This window comes from Hirundo rustica, chromosome 22, assembly GCF_015227805.2.
Source record: "Hirundo rustica isolate bHirRus1 chromosome 22, bHirRus1.pri.v3, whole genome shotgun sequence".
Lineage (NCBI taxonomy): Eukaryota > Metazoa > Chordata > Aves > Passeriformes > Hirundinidae > Hirundo > Hirundo rustica.
This window is the reverse complement of record NC_053471.1, coordinates 3580168-3602723: the sequence shown is the minus strand read 5'-3', so window position 1 is coordinate 3602723 and position 22556 is coordinate 3580168. Positions and strand designations below refer to the sequence as shown.

General features: G+C 46.5%; 2 protein-coding genes across 9 annotated transcripts in view; both read left to right on the top strand.

Moving 5' to 3' along the window:
• CAMTA1 (calmodulin binding transcription activator 1) overlaps positions 1-16471 on the top strand; it is a 234096-nt gene extending 217625 nt beyond the window's left edge. For 4 of the 8 annotated variants that reach the window (XM_040084652.2, XM_040084654.2, XM_040084649.2 and 1 more), the window contains one exon: positions 12975-16471. In XM_040084652.2, the coding sequence (XP_039940586.1) occupies positions 12975-13038 (64 nt within the window). In that variant the 3' untranslated portion in view covers positions 13039-16471. Of the gene's footprint in view, positions 1-3568; positions 3600-6812; positions 6996-12974 lie in introns of all 8 variants that reach the window. The other 4 variants (XM_040084651.2, XM_040084648.2, XM_040084647.2 and 1 more) reach the window with 3 other exon arrangements.
• Positions 16472-18473: 2002 nt separating this feature from the next.
• Positions 18474-22412, top strand: VAMP3 (vesicle associated membrane protein 3). Its single transcript, XM_040084543.2, has 5 exons — positions 18474-18585; positions 19787-19868; positions 20438-20596; positions 21254-21305; positions 22074-22412. Coding segments are annotated over exons 1-5 (315 nt in total). The 5' UTR covers positions 18474-18583; the 3' UTR covers positions 22094-22412.
• The last annotated feature ends 144 nt before the right edge of the window (positions 22413-22556 follow it).

The following is a 22556-nucleotide window of genomic DNA, read 5'->3' as shown; positions in this document are numbered from 1 at the left end:
GGTCCAGGCAGTCCCTGGGAGAACCACGTGCCAAGTTTCCATCCATGGGGTCTCTGGGGTCGGTGTGAGAGGCTCTTAGAGCCAGCTCAAACACAGGCCCAGAGAATGCCTCTGGTCTGGCTGTGTCCCTGGGGGTCCCACCAGCACCCAGGATTTGCCATGCACTCTAAAGAGGGCTCAGTTAAGACTCCAGCTGTTGAGTAACACAAACTCTGCAGGGCTTAAATTGCCCATGATTCCATCAGTTCTTGACTTCAGCTTGTTGCCTTCCTCTTTCTCAGTGTCTCCTCTTTGTAGAGAGACCCTGCTCATTTGCACCACTGAAGTTTCCAGGCCAGACCCAGGGTCAGTCTCCTCTCTCCAGCAGCACGGTCGCTGCTCTGGGCATCCCTGAGGGATGAGTTTAGCTCTTGGGAAGTTCCAGACAGAAACTCAGGAGCAGGGGGGGGGATTCAGTGTCATTAGGCTCTCTCTGGCTCACATCACATTGCACAGAATTTCTGCAGCAGTGCAGTCCTGTCCCGTGTCCCTGGGCTCTTGTACCGGTCGTGGTTGCTCGGGAATTCGTCCGTGGTTCTTGGCTGGGATGCAACAAAAGGAAAAAGTGACATGCTTCCACTGAAGATGTTAACTGTGTTTCAAAACTGCCTTAATTTTCCTTCTAAAATAGAAATGATCACAGGATTATGGTGGCATGTCTTCTCCAAGCAATCATAAGAGTTCATGCGTTAAGGTAACTATTGTTAGTAATGGACAAATTTGAACAGGAGCATCGTGGCATTGGTAAATGCTAAAAGTGAAAGCAAGACTTAACAAAATGACATAACCAGCATTCAGAATCTACTTGAAAAATACATAAATTTACCGGATTTATAGAACTGTTTAGAAATGTGACAGGTTTGAGTCTCATTCCCTATTCTTCTCCTGCTTGATAAAAAAGCTCTAGCAAGCAGGAACGTGTTTTCCAACAGAGTGTACACTTCATGCTCTGTACACTGGGGCTGCATCTGTGTTCTTGAGGTCTGCTTTAGGCCCTCGGGCTCCTCTGGCTGCTGGAGCCACACAGGGATCTGATGCCTCTGCTCTCTGCAGTCAGTGACAAACACCAGCCAAATCAGGTTCTTAAAACTTTATTACCACACAGGATTTTGAAGACAAACTAGAAACTTTTTGCTTGTGTAAACAACTGTAAAGGAAAATATAATACTGGAAATTACACAGATCATCTGCTTAATAGAACAGAGCCCCACTTGGCTCCAGCATCTCAGCTGACTCAGACTGAGCTGTTTGCTTCTTTGCTCGCTGTCCTGAGGGGCAGATCCCTGTGCTTCCCCTGGCACAGCCATATCCTGGCGAGAGCACCTGCATCCATTCCTTCCCAAATCTGGCTCTGCAACTCTCTTTCTTAGCTGCCTTGTGGTGCAGGTACACTGGGGTACCAGGTGGAATTGCTTCCTCCTCACCTACTCTTCCTCAAGCTTTCTGAATTCTCCTTGTGTCTCAATAACAACATTATTCCTCCCTGCTTGACTTTTCTTGCTTTCCTCTTCCTAAGGATAGAGTAATAAAGCTTAGGATGCTAAGTAAGTTTCAGATTACCTCTGTGTAAGCCTCCTAATTATATCCCTTCAGTCTCCCATGTGACACTCACACAGGGTGCAGCTGATAAGGATGGGACTGGTACCTGGGCTAAGAGCCCCACACATTCTTTCTGCTTGTTGAAATCTCATTGCAGTCTCCTCCTTTATTACTCAAAATTAGCACACTGCTGCTATCAACAAGAATTTAAGAAAGCCCCAGCCTCCAGAAAGAAACATTTCAGCCACCCAAGCTCCCTGAACATCCAGGGGTGAGCCATAACAGCTAATACCTAATGTTAGTTACTGCTCTGTAGTATAAAAATGGCACTGTGGAGCCACTTTTAAACCACAGTGCCTTGTCAGTGCAAGGGATGGAAATGACAACTATTTTTAGAAAATCTGAGGGTGTGTGAGAAAAGGGAGCGTCACAGGAACGTCAAACAAACAGGATCTTGTAACAGATTTTTGCCGGTTGGAAGAGCTGGGGGAAGAGGCTGCAAAAGCCAGTTGCAGTCTTTGTGAAGAGAGTGAGCTAAGTGAGAAGACAGTAAACGCTTAAAGTTCAGAAATTCAACCTTTGAAAAAATGAATGGTTTAGCCTAGGTTTTTGTCCATGAGCAGTTTCTGTTGCTGAGCCAAAAAATTACTCTTGAAAGCTTATTCTGTAGCCTTTAGGTGAGATTTATTCAGTTTTCCCTGGCAACCATCTGCTTGGTGGGGTTTTTTTCCTGTTTAAAATTGATCAAAGTCTGCTTTAAGCCAATTATGAGAACTTTTTGTCTGCTTGCATTCAGAACAGCTTAAATGGACATCTTGTCCTATTTTGCGTAATAACTTTTTGGCACAAAGGCTTAATATCTCAAAATTATTTTGATCACCTTGAGGGCCTGATCTCCTGACCTTAATGTTTGTTGCCCGACCAGAAGGTATTTCAGATGTTTTGGGAGAGTTAATGAGAGGTTCTGCAGTTGGAGCTCTCAGTATTGGATGCATAGATGTTGATGAAAATCAGAAAATACATAAGTTTTAGTTGAATATACTCCTAGAGAAGATATTGGAGCTCTAGTAGCTGAGTGTCATGGAGACAAAGGGATCATTCATCAGCAGGAGTCATTCTGACTGTCAGACATGTTATTTTTTCGACTTCAAACAACCCCCCCCCATATTTATCCATCTATTGTCATATTCTCAAAAACCTGGTGAAAAACCATGCATCAGCATGACACGGTATCCACATGATCTGTCACAGAGGTGTTGTTCATTGAGAATGAGAAACAGGAACTTCCTGGCCTCCCAGGAGAGCTTCACCCATCTTCCCATGGTGCCCAAACCTGACAGCTTGTACTTGACTGACTTCCAGCCTAAAGCTTGCCCCTGTGAGCTGAGCTCGCTGTCCTGAGGCAGAACCAAAGCTTTGCATAGTTAATGATTTTGCAAAGATTCCACCTACTTAATGATCCCCAGATGTGACACATCTAGAGCTGCAAGGAAATCCGGGAGCTCCGAAGGGCTTTGGATTTGCTGAGCTGAATTCATGTATGGTACAGTCAGCTTGCACTGGGAAGGTAAACTCCTATTTCCTGTTCTTTCTCTGATTTGTAGGAAACTTGTACTCTTCTGGGGGATATCTAGACCATTGCTAAGATGGAATTACGATCTGCAGTGTTCTCTATGGAGTAGCATTTGGAATGAGATAGAAAAGAGGTGATTGCTGCCAGGGAAGGCAGGATGCAGCTAGAAAAGCCACGGGGATGACAGTGTTGGGTTTTTTCTACTCTCTGCTTATAACTTTCTGCCCTAAAGCACCTAAACACGCAGGACTGCCCTTCCCTGGTAAAGAGGAGTCCCGTAGGCAGGAGTGGGAAGGGTTCTTTCTCTCCAGGCAAGCAGAAGTGCTGTCTCCTCCTCCCTGAAGTGAAGCTCTGGGTAAGGTACGGTTGTTGCCCTGTGTGTCTAATGGCTCTTTGGTATTGTTTTGCACTCTGAAGCCCTCTGGTGGACCATAGGCTGTACAAAAGGGTGAGTGTAGCTGCCTGCTAGCCAGTTCCTCTCTTCCATTTTAAATATATTTGCTTTCTGCTTGCTTGCATGGGGCTGCGGCCGAGATATGCCAGTAAGTTTCACCTCCATTAATTATACGAAAGAATCTTGTATAAACTAACCCTACTGCGATGACTAACAGTGCTGCTTTTGTAACAGGACAGAGCTGTGCAGTAGATGTTACCAGTGCATGAATGTGTGAAAAAGGACATGTATATTCATCATGGGCATGCTTAGATGGCGTGGTCGGTGGGGTGTTTTTTCAGTATCCACAGTGGCTGTGAGTAGATGTTGGAATTTGACAGGGTCTGCACTCGCTCACACTCAATGAGTTCTGTTGTTGTGGACTGCAGCAGCATTCAGGGTAGATCATAGGAAGCTGCACTGCAGGTGCAGCCTGCTCTAAATGGGTATTTATTTCTGCCTGAGCCAGATGGAAGCTCAAGAGCTCCTCACACTGCTTTTTACTCCCAAAGGTGGTTAAGCACCAGTGTTTCTCTTCTGTAAGTTGGTTTTTGGTAAGTTACATGTCTGGCTGTGTTATAGGGCCAGCTTTTTGACAGCTATTTCTCTCATTTATTAATCCACATATTGGGAAGAAAAAAAAAAAAAATGAGGTGAAGATGCAGTAACTGTTATATTAAGTGCCAAGGGAGGATCTGTTGGGAGTCTCATTCTCAGCATGTGTGCTCAGTCAGGTCAGTGGCTGCGAGACAGCAAGGTGGCAGGAGGTGGTTGGTGTTGCTTGGAATCAAAAGAAAAGCTTTCCAAACAATATTAAAGTGGGGTAATATAAAGAGCACTTCTTTAATGAAAACATTCAGGTGCAGAAAACATAGGTATGAGCACGTGCAGTATAGGATTTCTACAGGTTTTATAAGGTTAATTAATTAGTGTATCTAGCAGGTAAATTCAACAGTTCCACCCCTGGGCCTGCCCCTTGGAGTGTCTCCAGGAGGTTCTTTGCCCTTTATCTTGTTTTGACTCTCACACGGTGGTGCAAAACAAGATGTCCTTGTTAGAAATTCTCTTCTTGAAAATAAGACTAAATAGAATTTCAAGTGTGACATTCAAGCTATTGTTTTAAAGTGTAAAAAATGGTAATAAACTGCTAGAAAATATAAAACTATATATTAGAAACCTAAAAAGCTACAAATACATGAAAAAAATAAAAGTTGAAGGTATCGGTAGGAGAATTCCCATGACAGGTCTCTCAAGGCATGTGCCTCAGGTCCCAGCAGGCTGCTCTGTCCCATCTCACACCTGAGAGGTTTTTAGGGCAGCAGGGCTTCTGTAAAAAACTGCTGCTGGAAACATCACCCTTTTGTGTCCTTATTGCTCCTGTTTTCAGCAAGGGAGGGGTGGCCTGGACCCCTGCTTCCATGTAGCGCTGTAAAAAGAAAACTACATTGTTGATGACGGAATTTTATTGACTTGGAATTGCAGAGATCGTTTTCAAGACCCAAGAGTGAGAGCCTGAATTGGGTCTGAGCCTGCTGGAGACACCATTATTTGTTTAACTGTTTAGGCTAACAAAGGAGCAGCAGCTCCTTTCCAAATGATGACCTCTGTGTTACCATTTTTTGTTGCATGTCCTCGTTTTTTTACAGGTTCTGGAGTTTTTACTAGTATCAGATGAAGTAGGAATTGGGTGAAATGGGAGTGCCCTGAGGGCAGGCTCTGCAGGGGCTGCTGTCAGCAGAGGCCAGTTGTCAGTGTTGGAGGAGAAACAGTTGTTGCTCTTCCAAGGCTTTGTGTCTGTGACAGCATATGAGAAATGAGCAGGAAGCAGATTCTGGAAGTTTGGTAGCATTTGCAGGTTTTGCCTGGACTGACCAATGCTGTGATTGATGTGGAAATGGGGTGGCTCTCTGTCTGGAAAAAGTGAACTGTGAGCTGTCTCAAAATGCACTGGCTGCTGTTCTGCCACAGTAAGTCTGTAATGGCAAAATGTTCTTTGCTGCTTTGCATTCTGGTAACACCCTGTGTGTGTCTGCTGCTGGAGTTCACAAACACCAGGAGTATTCCAGGCCTGCTGATGTGCACAGGCTGACACAGCCCCTCGTGCTGAGGGAATGGCTGCAGACATGTCTGTAATACACAAATGGGGTGTTTTCTGTCCATGTGCTGTTGGAAGGTGCAGATAACGTGATGGCAGCATTTCCTCCTGGGTTTCAGTTGTAAAACCTTTCCAGACTGGGTGGGGTTTTTTCTGGATTTATTTGAGTGACGTTACACCAGGATCAGTATAGAGGGAGAGGCAGGAGATTTTACTGGCCAACTCTTGGGAGATGAGACTTGGTATCCTTCTGCAGTAGAAATTAAAATAACTTTTAGGGGAATAAAGCCCCATCCAGTTGCTGTTGCCTTTAACTAACAGTTTCATCTCAAGGAAACCTGCTTCAGTAGAGGGATTTCAGCTACTCACCATGCCCCCCTATGTTTGCCTTCGTATCGGTCAAACCATCCTCTGCAGCCTCCTTCAGTAGAGAACTTTGCTCCCAGTCCAGGTGTAGAGGGGAACAAATTGCACAGCTGCCTGCAGTGTGACCCTCTCTGCCCTACCCTTGGCTGGAGATGATCTGGAGGAAATCACAAGGAGCGAGTCTTTCCCATCTCAAGGGATGACCAGTCAGTCACCTTCTGCCTACAGCAAAACTTCTGTCCTCTCTGGGGCAGAACAAGTGCACTTGTTACCCGTGATCATGAGTAATAAAAACTCTCTTCATTCACTTCTCATGTACAAATAGGCCCCCTTATCCCACCATGTTCTCCCAATTTGGTTAAATGCTGCTCTCCAGTTTCGGGGAGTAAGTGTGTAGCATCTGAAGTCATTTCTCTGGTAAGTACATCTGCATTTAATACCTGAATAAACAACATCTGCTGTGTTTTGTTGTTCTCTGCATACGCTTCCCTCTTTCGGCATTTTAGCAAAAAACCTTTTCCTGCTCCTGTGCATCTAGGGCTTGTATTTTTTATGTGGTTTTAATCTGTACCATTCAGCAGACACTGCATTGAGGTACCTGGTTTCTTGCCTCTCTCAGTAAGATAGACAACGGGGGAAAATTTTGAAGGAAAGTCCCATTTGTTTGAGTTCAGGACAATGTGTGAAAATGTCGTATTGGGAAATGCGTCACCGTACCTGCAGCAAAAGTCTTCAAAGTAATTTCTTTTTTCATTTACCTCTTGCAGGGGCTGAATGTATTTGGAGCTCAGATGTGTGTATTAAGTTGCAGACCGCATGCTCTGGGGTGTCGTTCTTATTGGGCCTTTCTGTCTTTTTTGTTTTGCTGCCTAAATGAGGTATCTGGAAAAAGGCAAGATCTCCCTTTGTCTTAAATATCCCACAGGCCATTTCAGCTCTCAGAGCCACAGGTAACTCTCCAGCCAGCCTTCCCTGGCTCTTGCACCCTGTCCTGTAAACTGATCCTGGGCATTCGGACTCATTCAGCATTTCCCTGGCTGGGCATTACGGAGTCACTCTGCTGAAGCAGCTTTGTGTTCCGCTTTACCCATGAAGCATCGTTTGCTGTGATTTTTCTGAGTAGGGCTGGTTCATTCGCTGACACCCCGTCCAGGACTGGGGAGGGCACGGGGAGAGGAGCTGCCACTCGCTGGGGCTGTTGCTTTCTACATTGCTTCGGCACATACTGATGCACCCCCTGCACACTGTCCAAGTGAGCAACATGGTTCGAGGGGCAGAAACTTGGGCTGGCTGGAGCAGTTTGGGAACCAGGATGTATCTCCCAGGAGTCAGGGTTCAAAGCTCGTGTTTGAAATCATCTTCTCTTCCTTTTCTGTACGTCAGCATCACGGCTGTGATTTCAGACACCTTAGCAGTGGTCATCTCTATTGCACGTGCTTTTTCCTTCCATCTGCTCTTCAGCACTTGCAGAGGGAATAACTTTGTGCCTTAGAAGCGCTTACTGTCTGGAGAATATGTTATTTGGGGAAGTGTTTGTTCAAGGTTTCATCAGTGCAAAATCAGATACACACTCCTTACAGTTTTGTGCATGGTTTCAGAGCTGCTGACATAGGATGGTGCATTTTGTCTGGAGACCTGCAAAAGCCAGGGCTTGTTTCCCGTTCTGGGGTGCTCCACTCGCAGCTGGGCATCACTTGAGCCGTCCTCACTGCAGCCCCCATTCAGCTCAGGGAGGCACTCCCAGAAGTGATCTAAGCCAGCATGACAGTGCTTGTAGACTCCTGGAGAGGTTTGCACATCATCCAGCAGCACCTGGCCTGCTGCTGTCACTTCCATTGCCCTCATTTCCTCTGTTGTTTAAAAAAAAAAATAGTCTCACTGCAAGTCTGGGTTGAAACATCTTCTCTAAGAATGTTCTTTATACTGTTCAATTCTGTAAATCCCAGTAGTGTTCTTTTCCTTACAGCAGTTTATTAATGATTGGAACTGCAAATGCTACGCTTTGATTCTCTTCCCTGCCTCAGTTTAAGACTGGAAAAATGTTAACCAAAGAAGATTGCCTTATAGCATGAAGACAGTGCTATATTGTTCACTTAAAATCTCTCCTAGCAGCACTTACTCAGAGGATTTCTAGTCTCAAGAGTCCTAATTTGTCCAAAATTCTTCCCTGTATTTTTTAACGGCAGTTGAAAATTTTGAGGGTTTATTACACTTAGTATTAATGAAGAGGAAATACCAGTCCCTGTTATTGAACTTTATATTGTTGTAATCAAATCAAGTGCCACTGAGTGAGGAACTCAAGAAGAGTTAAGGAAAGATTGGAAGGACTTCTAAGACATTGGAAAGGCTGCAGTGCAGACTAGCCAAGAATGAATTAACTGGTTGAAGACAATTAGTTTTAGATTGTCTTGACAAAGAATTTCAGATCAAGTAAATGGATTGATTACCTTGGTGCACGCACTGGTTCTGGCACCTCCTGTTTATCATGGTTTGAGGAAGCAGCATGGTGTTCACAATAGTGCCTCAGAGCTTCCCCAGTGACACTCTGGCCATGGGTTGGTTCCATTTTTGGTAACATTTAAAGGTATTATAGTTCACTTGGCAGTGCCTGCTGCAGAGCCTGTGGTGAGCAGGGCTGCCCTGTGCCAGCTGCCAAGGAGAGGGAAGAACTTCCCTGGCATCCCAGGACCAGCTCTGGAGAGAGGAGACAGACTTGCAGACTGCATCTTTCCATATTTACCTGGCAGTGTTTTAATGGAATGAAGGGCTCACAGCACCTACCTGCACTTCCATCTGCAGTGGAACACACACTATTGCACTGAACAAAGAGATTAGTAAATAAAAATAACATGGTAGCTTAGTGAATTTGGATGGTTATCATCTTGAGGCCTAAGTGTGTAAATGTTGTGGAATGCAGGGATTGTTTTAAGCCATTGTATACTAAATAGCATCTTCAAGTAATGTACCCATGGCAGATTTCAGTTTATACCTTTAGGGAAATTCTGTGCCATTTTGTGTCTGTGTTTTTCAGCAGTAATTATTACACCTGCATATAAATGATGTAAATCCCACTTGACCAAGGAAAGTGTTGCAAAAGCAAGGTGTTTGACACTGTCCCATGTGCCGTCCTTGTCTCTAAATTGGAGGGACATGGTTTTAAGGATAGACCACTGGGTGGATGAAGAACTGTCTGGATGGCCACATGCAGAGAGCTGTGGTCAGTAGCTCATGCTCCATCCACATGAGGCCAGTGACGAGTGGGGTCAGTAGTGGGGCTGATACTGTGCAACATCTTTGTGAGTGCCAGGGGCAGTGGGATTGAGGGCACCCTCAGCAAGTTTGCTGACACCACTGAGATCTGGGGTGCAGTCACATGTGGGAGGGAAAGGATGGATCCAGAGGGACCTGGACAGGCTGGAGAGGTGGGACTGTGTGAACCTCAGGAAGTTCAACAAAGTGAAGTGCAAGGTCCTGCACCTGGGTCGGGGCACACACAAACAGAGTGGGTGGAGAAGCGATTGAAAACAGCTTTGTGGAGAAATAGTCGGGTCATGGTTGATGAAAAACTCCCCATGAGCTGGCACTGAGAAACCAGTTGTGTCCTGGGCTGCATCCAAAGGGTGTGGGCAGCACGGGAGAAGGGGATTCACATCCTCTACTCTGCTCTTGTCAGAGTCCTGCACACAGTTCTGGTGTCCCCAACATAAGAAGGACATGGAACTGTTGGAGCAAGTCCAAAGGATGCCATGAAGTTGATAAGAGGACTGGAGCACCTCCCCTACAAAGACAGGCTGAGGAAGTTGGGGCTGCTGAGCCTGGAGAGGAAAAGTTTGTATGGAGACCTCATGGCACCTTCCAGTGTGTGGAGGGTGCTACAGGGAAGCTGAAAAGGGATTCTTCATCCAGAACTGTAGTGATAGGGTAAGGAGTAATTGACACAAATTAAAAGAGGGGAACTTTAGGTTAGACATCAGGAAGATTTTTTTTTTTTTTTTTTTTTTTTTCTGTGAGGATTATGAGATGCTGGAATAAGTTGCCCAGAGAAGCTGTGGCTGCCCCATCCCTGGAAGTGTTCAAGGCCTGGTTGGATATGGTCTCTTGAGCAACCTGGGATAGTGGAAGGTGTCCCTACCCATGGCAGGGGAGTTGGGGCTAAGTGATCTTTAAGGTCCCTTCCAACCCTTTACATTCTGTGATACTGTGATTCTCTCTTTCTGAGCAGGACCTGTTTTAGTGCAAATGCTGAGTGCTGCAGTAATTAACTTCTGTTGGCATGTGTGTTCCAGGCAAACAGATGCAACAGTTGTGCACCAGTACAGATACTGCATGCTGTAGGTTGAAGTTTGCAGCAAAGCATGTTTTGCATTCTTCCAGTAAAAGTGCTTCATTAGTGTAGCCTTTGCATGTGAAGTGCTAAAGTAAGGAATAGCATGTCTCAGTGAAAGAGCCACCAGCTTATTTAATGTGCATGTTCTCAGTGAGAGATCTACAATAACAGGTTAATTTTACATTGCAGTACTGAAGTGCAACAGAAAACACTTGGAAGTTGCACTGCAAATCATGCATTAACTGATGATATCTTAAACACAGCTAATCTAAGCCTTAAAAATTGTCCAGTGCACAGAGGCACAGCACCTTTTCTAGCACAGCACCAGGGATTCTGGCTCTCCTGCTTCTAATGGTGCACTACTAGAAATACTAGTTAAAAAATCAAGGGAGAGGCAGCTTTTCTGCTCCAAGAAAATAAAACTAGATACACTGGAGATGAGTAACTTGTCATTTATGACTGTTTTGGCTTACTGTGTCAGCCCTTCTATGTTTCCTGCAATGAAAAGGGGATCTGGCTGTACTCAGCATGAAGAACCCCAGGGAACTCTGAACTCAGGCTGTCAGCCTGAGTAGAGGCTTGTTGCTGCCTTCTGTGCAGTGCTGAAGCCTCCACTCTCTTGATGTCAACAGGCTCTTTTGGACACCAGCACGTGTAGAGCCAGAATGCTCCTGGAAAGATCTCTCTGTAGAGCAGCAGCCAGTCAGGTTTGGCATAGCACTGTCCAAGGAGGAACTGAGAACCCCTGGTGCTGTTGGCTGCTGTGTCCCTTCCTCATCCTGGGGACCAGAGCACTGCTTGGCACCTGGGAGAGCCTGCTGGGCTGCTCTGCTGGGCTCAGATTTTGGGAATGCCAGGGCCTCTCCAGCAGTGGCCTTCAGCCTCTGAACACACAGTGTGCATTTGGCCTGGCAGAGCCCTCTGTCTTTCCATACCTGTTATTCTCCAACAGTGGAATTAGGATAATTAACAAAGGTCTAACCTGCACACAGGTTAGTCTGATTGACCCCTGATGGCCACACTTCACAAATACTGAGATTGCATTTGAGTGCTGGAGCCTTTGAGTCAGCTAAAACAGAGGTAAAAGCAGCCAGCTCCCTTTTCACGGTGGTTCTGACTAATAGTACATGCATAAAAAAGAATAAATAAAATGGTGAAATGGAGGTGTATTTATAGAGACCAATTTATAGCCTTCATTATATCCTTATATTAGCAGGCTGGTGCAAGAGCCAAAAGATGTGTGGGTGTAAGTCTATGCACAGTAGCTATAAACTGTCACTGCTGCTGCTCAGCTCTCCTGACACGTTTTCTTACTTTTATTTACTTGGGCTTTGTTAAATTCTTTCACTTGTAGCTGGTTGCATTACAGACTTGCATCTCTGACACTATTTTTTGTACTATACCTTTGTTACTTGGCCTTTCAAGTTTTTGCAACATCATGTGAGCACTTGAGCCTATTACACGCATAGCTAAATCACTTTTTTTTTTTTTTCCCCTTTTTTTTTTTTTTTTTTTATTTCTGTAATCTGCTCCAGCTTTGTGGGGGACTTCCCCTTGCAGGAGCAGAGGAAAGACACGTGGAGGCAGGTGGCAAAGGGATCTCAGTGCAGAAGAATTCTCTGCAGGCAGAGGCAGCCCCAAGCCCAGCTGGGCACCCTTGGGGCAGCACAGGAATGCCTCTGGATTTGGTCTGGCTCCTTTGCAGGGAGCCTGCACTGACACACAGCCAGGTTCTCAGTCTGAGCAGAAAGTTTCCTGCTGCCCCAGCTCCAGTGCAGAGCTCTGTTTCACTTGATGGGGTTGAAGTGATTCCCTTCTCTTTATCCTTTAATTTAATTTTTAACTTTTTCAGCTTTCAGTGATGGTTAGTTCTGGTGTTGATGAGTTAGAGGAGGTTATGTTTGGTATGCATTTGAGGAAGTTGAGAACTGGGGCATCAGGCCACATCTAGGAGGAGCAACTTGCACAGTGCAGGTACACCTCCCGTGGCACACAGCACCCTGCACTGCTGGGAGAGCACGTGAACGTGCTGCCAACGGCATGGAAAGGCACACAGGCACAGCAGCTGGAGTACCTGTGGAACAAAGTGCCTTTCTTCACACCCACACCTCTTCTTCTGCTTGTACATAAACACTTTCTTATGTGAGGTTCTCTAAATCAATACAAGCTTCCTTTCCAAGCTGAACAGACTGCTTCTCCCCCACTGTCACTGCCTCAGCACTGTGTGGAGAAGAGGGGTCAGCACTGACCAAAGCCTTTGCCATGACAATGGCAAACAGCTGCAGGGTCAGGCAGGGAACAGCAATCCAGGAAACCCCAAGCAGTCAGGCTGACACCAGAACAAAGCCCAGCTGTAGCTGCCAGTCCTGGGGAAAAGCAGTAGCTGGAACCAAGTTTGTCTCTCCAAACACGTGTCTGGGATCTCCAGTGGCCTCTTCTTGCGCTTCCAACTGTTTATGGTGTTGGGAAGGTGTTACCTCCTGGCCTGTCTCTGGGAGCTGCCTCTTCTGCACGGGAGGTTGGAGTGATGAATCCTTTTGATTGTTCTGTCTTCAAGAGATCTGTAATAGAAGTGTTACATAGCTCCTCTTTGTTTTTTCAGAGTGAAAGAATTGAAAAAGGCCAAGGAACTTGAAGATACGCAGCAGCATCCCGTAGCAATGTGACATTGCTTTTCAGACTGTTTTCATTTTCTGTTTTTAGCAGAGACATGCAACAACAACAAAAATACCCACTGCAGTTCTGGAAATACCAGCTGCAGGATTTTAACAGTAATGTTTTGGTCATTGCATTTGCACTTTCATGGACAACTTTTAATTTGTTCAGCAAGACATCTTGGAACTCAATCTTCTGTTGGATCGTGGGGAAAAACAAGACACCAGGAGGAAATCGTGAGTTGCTTCATTCTCCGAGAAGGAAGGAAGAAGCGATTAATTATCCTTTTCATATAGGGCTGTATTAAACAACATGTGGAACTGTACAAATATTATACCAAAAATATTGTTCAGAAAAGGTGGGAATGCACAAGCAACACAAGAATGCTGTTCCTGCACCTGTCAGTCATCTCCAAGAAACTGAAGCTTTGAGAGTCTCAGTGGAGGGGCTTAGATCAGTACATCTTTATTGGGTCCATGCATCCTCATTTCCTTCGCACTCCTGTCCTTTGTGTTTTATTTAAACCTCTACAGCACACTTAATGCAACTTTTTAAATCTGCAGGTTTTTAATACATCCCGTGGGAACTTACAGGAGGGGTTTGGTGTATGAGAGACACGGGTATTGCATGAGGAATGGAGAGAGCAGCTTAAGCGAGTTTTACACTTTTTTTTTTTTTTGTATTTTTACTAGAACCTGCAAACATATCAACTGTCATGTACTTTCTCTCATATTCAGCACTTTATTTTCTAGCCTTACCTTCATGTACTATTGTTTTAATTAAGTTCTCAAACAATTTGTAAAACATGTAGCTTTTTCTCTTATGTACTTGTCAAACCTCTTGTCATTTTGCAGAGTCACGTACATATGTTGCCTGGACATTTTTTGCCACCTAAAGATCAGTGGTGCTGCATTCTGGCCAGTAAATTTCTTATTTTGGCTACTTCATCAAAATCTGGGCAGTTTCTGTATATATAGAAGGTAGAAATGGAAAATGAGAAAAAAATATTTGAAAGGGAATATATTGATTAATTACTAAATATTTTATTCACAAAGGGTCAATAACTTGGCAAGATAAAATTATTATTTGTATAGTTTTGTCTGAATGAACGAGAAGAGTGTGGATGTATTGTTTGTACATATTGTATATATTAAAGAGATATGTGCATGAACTCAAGAAAAAGAAATGAACAAAGCAAAGCATTAGTGGCTATGGTCTGTAAAATGAAACAAAAACTTTATTTCACTATAAGAAACTTTATTTTAAATGTTCTTTAGAAGAACATTTTTGCTAAAGCATGACTAAATGGCAAAAAAGAGCTACTGTATTTAGACTTAGGAAAAAAAGGCAGAGCAACATTACTTAAAAAAAAAAAGAAAAAAAAAAGAAAAAAAGGATATGTTTACATTTGATTTTGGCTACCAGGAGTTTGGTTCAGTTGAGTTTAATTTATGTATTCCTTCCTTCTTTTTTTTTACCCCCGTCTTTTTTTTTCCTTTTTTTTTGCCAATGGTGCCAAGTAATGTGAATGCTAATATTGCTTAAGAAAATTAAGTTACTTTTGCAAAGCAGATAATCATAAGAGTACAAAAACGTATCTAGCTTAACACCATACACTCACTCCAATAAAGAACACTTAGAATGAACATAAAATGAAAAAAAAAAAATAGTACGAAAGTAGAAAATATGTTTCACATTTTCATATCTCCTGCTGGAAGTCAGAAAATGTAATAAAAATTGCACAAAAAATTTTAAAAAATTAAGTAAAACTTAAAAAAAAAGATGCAAACTGATCCTGTAGGGGTGTCATGGTATATTGCTATTTCCACATAGTGAGGAGCCAAAGAAATTAGATTTTTTTTAAATTGAACTACTAATTTAAAACTGTCACAGATTCTCAACAATGGGAACCAGTTCTGATCTTCATTACACAGGAATGTAAGGGAAGAAACTCCTGAAGTCCGTGTCATTACTTGTGGGTCACGTACATGTGTCTGAGATCAGAAACTGCTCCTGTCTGTTTGTCTCGCTCGTGGCAGTTTAAAATTTCTGAATGAACGTGTAAATTTGAGATTGTTAGTTTTGGAATAGTTGTTCTTGCTTGATCCCGGCCACCAACTGCAATGTTTAAACGCAAGGCTTGTTGTGAAGCCAAAAAATATTCACACGTAGGAAGCTTTGAAACTGGTGTCTTTAAAAGAAGAGTAAAAACAAAGATTGTGGCAAAAAAACTGGGGTCAGTGCTCTTGGTGCCTTTTCTATAATTGTACCTGTTTTTAATTACTTCTTTTCACTGCCAGCATTGAATTACAGTAGATGTGCTATAGCTCATTATCAGAATTCTCTTGTACATTTCTGAACTGCTGCTTTATGACCTGATTCAATTTTAAAAAAAAAAGGGAAAAAAAGCGAAACGAATGGCCTGGCGCTCGCACTGTGCCTGTGGGCAGCCTCGTAGCCTCGATTTACTGTCTGCAATTGGAACCTTAACCATTCAGTTTTCCTCTCGCGCCAAAACAGGAGACGCTGAAGAATCTCCTTTGGAATGAATTGGAAATGCTCTGTATTAGTACTGGAAGAACTCTTGACATTTTGAAATATTGCACCCATTAACCAATACGTGACAATATAGAATTGATCTGTTCCTAACAAGAGTAGTGACCTCAGTGGAAATGTTTTAACTCCTTGTCTTTACAGAAAAAAAAAGATTCAGTAATATACAGAGCTATTTCAAATTACTCTTCCAGATCCATGGGCCTGGTGGTGTATCTACTAATCTAGATCCTGCTTCAGCCAAACGTTTAAGCCTGTACTGGCTGTTAACCATGCAGACAGTTCTGCAGCACAGCTCCAGGACTCCTGGCATGCTTGAAGCCAGTTCAGCTCCCAAGTGCTTTGTTGTGTCGGGCCGTAACCCTTCAGTGTGTCACTGGGGAGGGAGGAGCACTCCCCTGCAGTGAAGTGATTCTTCGAACCCTCTTCTTGGTTGTGGAACTTAACATTTTCACCTAAGATAAGTCAGTGCAGCTTTCTAGGAAAATTCGAATTCCCAAGTGCCAGGAGCCAGAACTTCTGTCTTCTGATAATAGAATTGCTCCTTTGTGAAATACATTCGACAGCAGTAATACTGTGTGAAAGAAATACAGAATATAACATGAACCCCCTCTCTGGTTGCACGCTTATGGCAGTTCCACACAATAGCTGGTGCCCAATGGGGGGTCCCCAAGACTTGCATGTAAAACTAGTATAGATGTCTTCTCTTTTGTAAGTTTTATTTTTGTAACTGTGCATGTAAAGCATCACTGAATCAATGGATCTGTTGAAGAACTCAGCTGCTGGAACCATGCAAAATGTTTTGAATTGCCCTTAAAATATGGAAAATGTTTTCTGAATGCTTTATATTCTTTCTGCTGTAAATTAAAAAAGAAAATTTCCCCATACAAAGTGTGTGCCTTCTTCTGAACACGTCTCTTCTTCTGAATACATCTCTTCCGTCCTCCTTTGAGAGCAACGTAGTTCTTTAGTCACTCTAAGGAACCACACACACACACACAAAAAAAGTTTCTGCTCTACATGACCTGCTTGTAAGAATATTGCATCTGATTTCTTATGGTGTGACAGTCCACAGCCCCCAGAGCTTTGTCGGCAGTTCCTCTTCAGTGGACAATCACTTCCAGGGTAATTTGTGAGAAATCCTATAGAGCTGGTAGTGAAATGCTTAATCCTACAGTGTACACAAATGGCAGAATTCATGAGGGCTGCTGATGCAGAAACCTACGAGGTCACAGTAATACAATTAACTGAGTTACACTCATCAAACGTGTAACTTACGTGAACTGGTCCTCAAGAACAAAACTTGTACCAGACTACATGGCCAGCCCAGCAGGCACAACCTGAAACCAGGTTTAATAAATTAATCCCCTGGTCTATCAGAGACTCTCTTAGTGCTATTATGAGTAAGCGCTTCCAAAACCCAGCTCCACAACTGAAGACGAGATTTAATTGAGAGTTTCTTATTGACTAGAGAGAAAGTTTAATTCTGTTTCACTTTTAGAAGAAAACAGCGTTCACCTTTCTAAATTGCTCTCCCGTTTTTCCATTTTACATGGTTATTAATTGCTGGGCTCTTGACCACAGGGGCGAGCTGACCCAGTCTTGAAGAAAGGCAGCTCCTGCATTATCCCCAGGGGGATGGCTGCAGAGAACTGGAAGACAAAACACGAGAGGAAAAAAATGCCTTGGGTGAGATAAAGTTTAATAAGGGGAAAAAAAGAAAGGATAACTCAGAACACGTGGTGCAGCCAATGCCTCCCTCCCTCCCACCGGTGCCTTGTGGAGGGCGATGTTCCCCGGCGGAGCAGCACCGAACCCCGGCCTGGGACCGGCCCTGCCCTGGTCACCGACTGCACCGGGCAGCATCGGCCCCAGCCCCGCCGGGCGCCCCCGAGCCAGGGCGGGGGACAAGGACAACGACAAGGATACCCCCGGCCCGCCTCGGGGGCTGCACGGAGCGAGAGCACACGTGTGACAACACCTCGAAATGCACCTGGCTCTGGCTGTGTGTCCGTGTGTCTGTCTGTCTGTCTGTGTGTGTGTCCGTGTCTGTCCGTGCCCGGCCGCTCGCGCCGTTCCGTTATTGCCGTTCCCGTTCCCGTCACCTCCCGGGGCGGGCACAGCGCCCCCCAGCGGCCGCAGCCCACGACATCGGCCAGCGGGGCCACGGCCATGGCCCGGCCCCGCCCCAGGCCCGGGGCTGGCCCCGGCCCGGAGCCCGGCCTGAGCCCGCCCCGCGCCCCGCCCGACCCTCGCCCTGAGCCCCCGCCTCGATCCCGCCCCGGCCCTCACCGATCGCCCCCGCCTCAATCCCGCCCCGAGCCCGGCTGTCACTCTGAGTCCCCGCCTCAATCCCGTCCCGGGCGCGGCCCTCACCGATCGCCCCCGCCTCAGTCCCGCCCCGAGCCCGGCTGTCACCCTGAGCCCCCGCCTCAATCCCGCCCCGAGCCCGGCTCTCACCCTGAGCCACCGCCTCAATCCCGCCCCGGACCCGGCCCTCGCCCTGAGCCCCCGCCTCAATCCCGCCCCGAGCCCGGCTCTCACCGATCGCCCCCGCCTCAATCCCGTCCCGGACCCGGCCCTCACCCTGAGCCCCCGCCTCAATCCCGTCCCGGGCGCGGCCCTCACCGATCGCCCCCGCTTCAATCTCGCCCCGGGCCCAGCCCTCACCCTGAGCCCCCGCCTCCATCCCGCCCCGGAACCGGCCCTCGCCCTGAGCCCCCACCTCAATCTCGCCCCGGCCCCCACCCATCCCCTCCGCCTCAATCCCGCTCCGAGCCTGACCGTCACCCATCGCCCCCGCCTCAATCCCGCCCCGGACCCGACCCTCGCCCTGAGCCCCCGCCCCAATCCCGCCCCGGGCCCGGGCCTCACCCACCGCCCCTGACCCGATCCCGCCCCGGGCCCCGCCCCGTCACTCGTCAGCGCCGGGCGCCGCGCGCAGTTCTCCCTGGACACGCCCGGGTGCTGCTGCCGCGGCTCCGTTTTCGTCCCGCCGCCAGCATGTGAGTGCGGGGCGAGCTGGGGAGCTGGGGAGCAGGGCCCGGTGCGGCCCCGCGGGCGGGGGCTCCGGGAGGGGCTGCGCGGAGGGGCGGGCGCGGCCGGCGGCAGAGGCGAGGCCGGGCCCGGCCGTGCCTCGGGCCGCCCCGCCTGAGCCGCTGCTCGGGCAGGGACCGGGGCGCTGGCCCGGGCTGCGCAGGCCTGGCTGCCCCGCCAGCCCCTGGCGCCTCTCAGAACGGGGCCCGCCCTGCCGGGACAGCGCCTGCCGGGCACCGGGGCGTTGCTCTGTTTGGAACCTTGCAGGAAGCGGTGTCATTTCCGAGGCTGTTCACCTGGGACTGGCACTGAAGCAGCACCAAAGAGTGGCGGCAACGCCAAAAGAGTGATACTGTGCTGTACAGGGCCGGCTCTTAGCCTTGCCCTGGCTCCCGAGTTGTGTTTGTACTCATTACGTGCAAGTTAGAAGCCAATGTGCAAATATGTATATACAGGAAACAGTCAGAGTTGGCTGTTTGGAGTGCCAGGATGCACTAAACGAGCATCTGATGTGAAAAAAAGTAAGAACATGGAAAAGGAAATTGAGTGCAGATAGTTCTAGAGATATGCATTAAAAATCTGGCCAGGTGGTGAAAAGGTAATGAGGAGTATGTACAGAAGCTCTTGCCTCCATTATAAAGATACAGAGTGTTGTCGTTGGTAAAAAGAACTCTGTTACGAATTCAAAGCTGACCAAAAATAAATTCTTGTATTTTCCAAATACTTTTTTTTCTTCCGGCGCTTTCTCTTGCTCCATACCAACCTTTTCAAAAGAAAAGAGAAGCATCACTTGAAAATCACATGGTTAGAAGAAGGATTGAGTTTTCGCGTTTAATTTTTTTGAACTACTGTTTCTTGAAACTTAGTATTTGTGTTCATACAAGAAAGCAAGAGCAACCCTGAGCCCAAACTTCTCATTCTTTGAGCCTTGTGGACCCTTGTTGGAGCTGTCCCCTGCCTCATTGCAAAGTGTGGTGTTAGCAAGCCACTGCTGCCTCTTAGCACAGCAGGCAGCTTTTTGCCAAGATGTTTGGGACACTGCATGACTCGCACCCACTGTCAGCTGTTAAAGCACCATTTCTCCAGTAAGGAGCTGCCCTGTATTGATTACAAGGACGCAAGTTGCCAGTTTTTAGGACAGATGTATAATGATGCGTTTCTTTACTGCAGGTCAGCCAATGTCCCCGGAAGCTCAAACATGGCTGCTAGCAGCAATCGCCGGCTTCAGCAAACTCAGCACCAAGTAGATGAGGTAAAAGTCTGGTCTGATAGTAGTGTTGTCCTCACTCTGCAGGAAACCTATGCAGTTAGAAGGAATGTTTTTCCCAGATTAGTTTTCCCTTCATTATATGAAGGGGAAGCAGAAAGAGGTTCCCAGTGTCCGAACATCAGCTGCAGTCTTAGTGCTTGAGGATTTGGCACAAGTAAAGATTGTTTAAAGAGAAGAAGCTGTTTTCTCATCAGTAGCCATGAGAGCTGACTACCACATGTGATTTTTGTGGAGTCTGAAAGCCAGGCTGGCTGGCAAGTATTTCTTGACGTGGTTTACTCTCATGTTTATATTCTCAAATCCTTCTGAAGCAAGTCAGTAATCATTTCCCAGGTTTGAAGGAATGCCAGCGCTACTGACTTTTTAAAGTAGGCATTCAGGACTTCTAGCCACAGGTTGATTTCATAGTTTTCTTTAAGCTTATGGCTGCATATACTAAAAGGCAATAGCCCCTACTTCGGAGAAGATATTGCGTACCTTGTGGTGCTGTCTGTTGGCTGCTATTACATTCTGCTGTGTGGTCACTTACTGCAAGCATTGAACTGCTGTAGGTTGTTGACATCATGAGAGTGAACGTGGACAAGGTATTGGAGCGAGATCAGAAGCTGTCAGAGCTGGATGACCGCGCTGATGCCCTGCAAGCAGGGGCTTCCCAGTTTGAGACCAGCGCGGCCAAGTTGAAGAGGAAGTACTGGTGGAAGAACTGCAAGGTAACCTTGGCTTGTGTGCTTGCACTGTGCCAGTAACACTGTTACAGTTCGTGTCTCAAAAGGCAGTTTAGTTTAGCCAGTGTTGTTTGAGCGTCTAGTTTTTAAAGCATGGCAAGTTTAGCTAGTGTTATTTAAGTCACAGCATCTAGTTTTTAAAGCATGGCACGGTGGCTGGGTGAAGTAACAACAAGCTGCATTACTGGCCATGCTGCCCTATCTTGTCTGATAATGGCCAGAGGGGAAGCATTTCAGTAATCTGAGGCTTTGAGAAACAAGAAGAAAAGGCTAAAAATGCGTAGCTTGAATTAATGTGCAGGAAGTATTAGAAAGTGGAAGAAGCTCACTCAGACTCCTGTACTTGTAGCTGTTGCCAAAGGTTGGATTCATCTTTGGTGAGTAACAGAACAGCTTGTGCATTCACTTGGGACAGGCTTTACGTGGAGAAAACCAGATTGCTCTGTTTGCCTGCGTGCATGGCCTGCCATCTCTGAGTGCTAGTAGTGCATTGAGCTTGCTGACTGAAGAACCTTTGCTTGCCACGTTAGATCTGACAAACAGTGCTAAAAGTCCCTTGCAAGGGCTGTTTTCCTCTCCCCTGTGGGGTACTTGATACTGTTGCATGGGGTGTAGTAAGTGTTGTATGACTTTTTTTCACAGATGTGGGCAATATTGATAGCTGTTGTTGTCATTATCATCATCATCATTATTGGTAAGTTTGACCAAAACCAGGGATTTCTCCTAGATTTGGAATGGATGGTGTTAATTTGCTGACTGGTACAGTTTAAGCAAAGGCAGGATACTCAAATGGAAGTATACCTAACATGAATTTGAAATAGTGATGGATTTAACAACAGTTGCATGCAGCGAGTGGCAAACTGCAATAACAGCGGGTGCTCCAGTACTGGAATCTCAACCACTAGTGAGGGTGACAAAGGCGAAAGTGAAAATAGCAAGGACTTGGAACCCAGGAACGGCCTTGGGGTTTTTTTACAGCTGCCTGTTGCGGAAGTGTAACCTGAGATTCCACACACTGTCCTTGTCTGAGAACTGTTATCATCTGCCTTGGCTTCCTGCTTTGTTGTGGCAGTTACAAATGTGCTGCCACACCAGGGAGGCTTTGTAGAGGTTTGGCTGCCGAGTGAAATGAGAGGCTAACGTTGGGTTAGGATAGAGAGCCAGGGAACGTATGGATCAGTCTTTGAGTCCTCATGTAATCACCAAGTGTTTAAAGGGAAGACAGAGTTTTTAAGTTTGTACTGTAATAGTAACAAACACAGCAGTAACCACGGATATCAGAGACACAGTTCTGGTATGCAAGCACAAGGGAAAAATACAACTAAGAAAACAAACATGAGCAAATTCTTAGATTTAAGGGATTTAAGCGGGATTTATCTCTATTATCTAAAATTCTTAAAATGCAGGATTGTTATGGTGAGGGGCTGAAAGACATCGTCCAACCTTTTTCTTCTTTTTGCAGTCTGGAGCGTATATTCATGAGTTACAAGAAGAAACTCATTTCAACTGAAGGTGCCTTTGAGAATCTTCTTCAGCCTCTCCACTTCAAACCTGCTGCCTTCTCAGCCCGTATACTGCTGTTTAAAGCAAAACTATTTTGATTACCGAGATGTTAACTAACTTTACTGGTCGCCTTAAGACACTCCTGTCATTAATTACTAACCAGCACGGCTCACCGCTCGCACGGTGCCTCCAGGACCCGGGGCGGGCCACACCCGTCCCGGCCCCGCCCCTCTCCCGACCACGCCCAGGGGCGGGGCCGGCTCCGCACGTGGCGGCGGGGGCATGCGCGCGCACGGGGGCCGCGTGCGGCGCCGCGTGAGGGGCGGGGCGGCGCCCCCGCTCATGCGGGCCCCGCCCCCCGCGCGCGGTCTCCTCCAATAAAGCGGCTCCGACCCCGCCTCCGCCTCCTCCTCTGTCCGCGGGGCGCGGCGCACGTGGCGCG

Bases quoted from the DNA above. Each gene is read 5' to 3' on its own strand.
- VAMP3 (XM_040084543.2), top strand. The intron at 20,597-21,253 runs GTAACCTTGGCT...TTTTTTTCACAG, and splicing joins ACTGGTGGAAGAACTGCAAG to ATGTGGGCAATATTGATAGC. The intron at 21,306-22,073 runs GTAAGTTTGACC...TTCTTTTTGCAG, and splicing joins TATCATCATCATCATTATTG to TCTGGAGCGTATATTCATGA.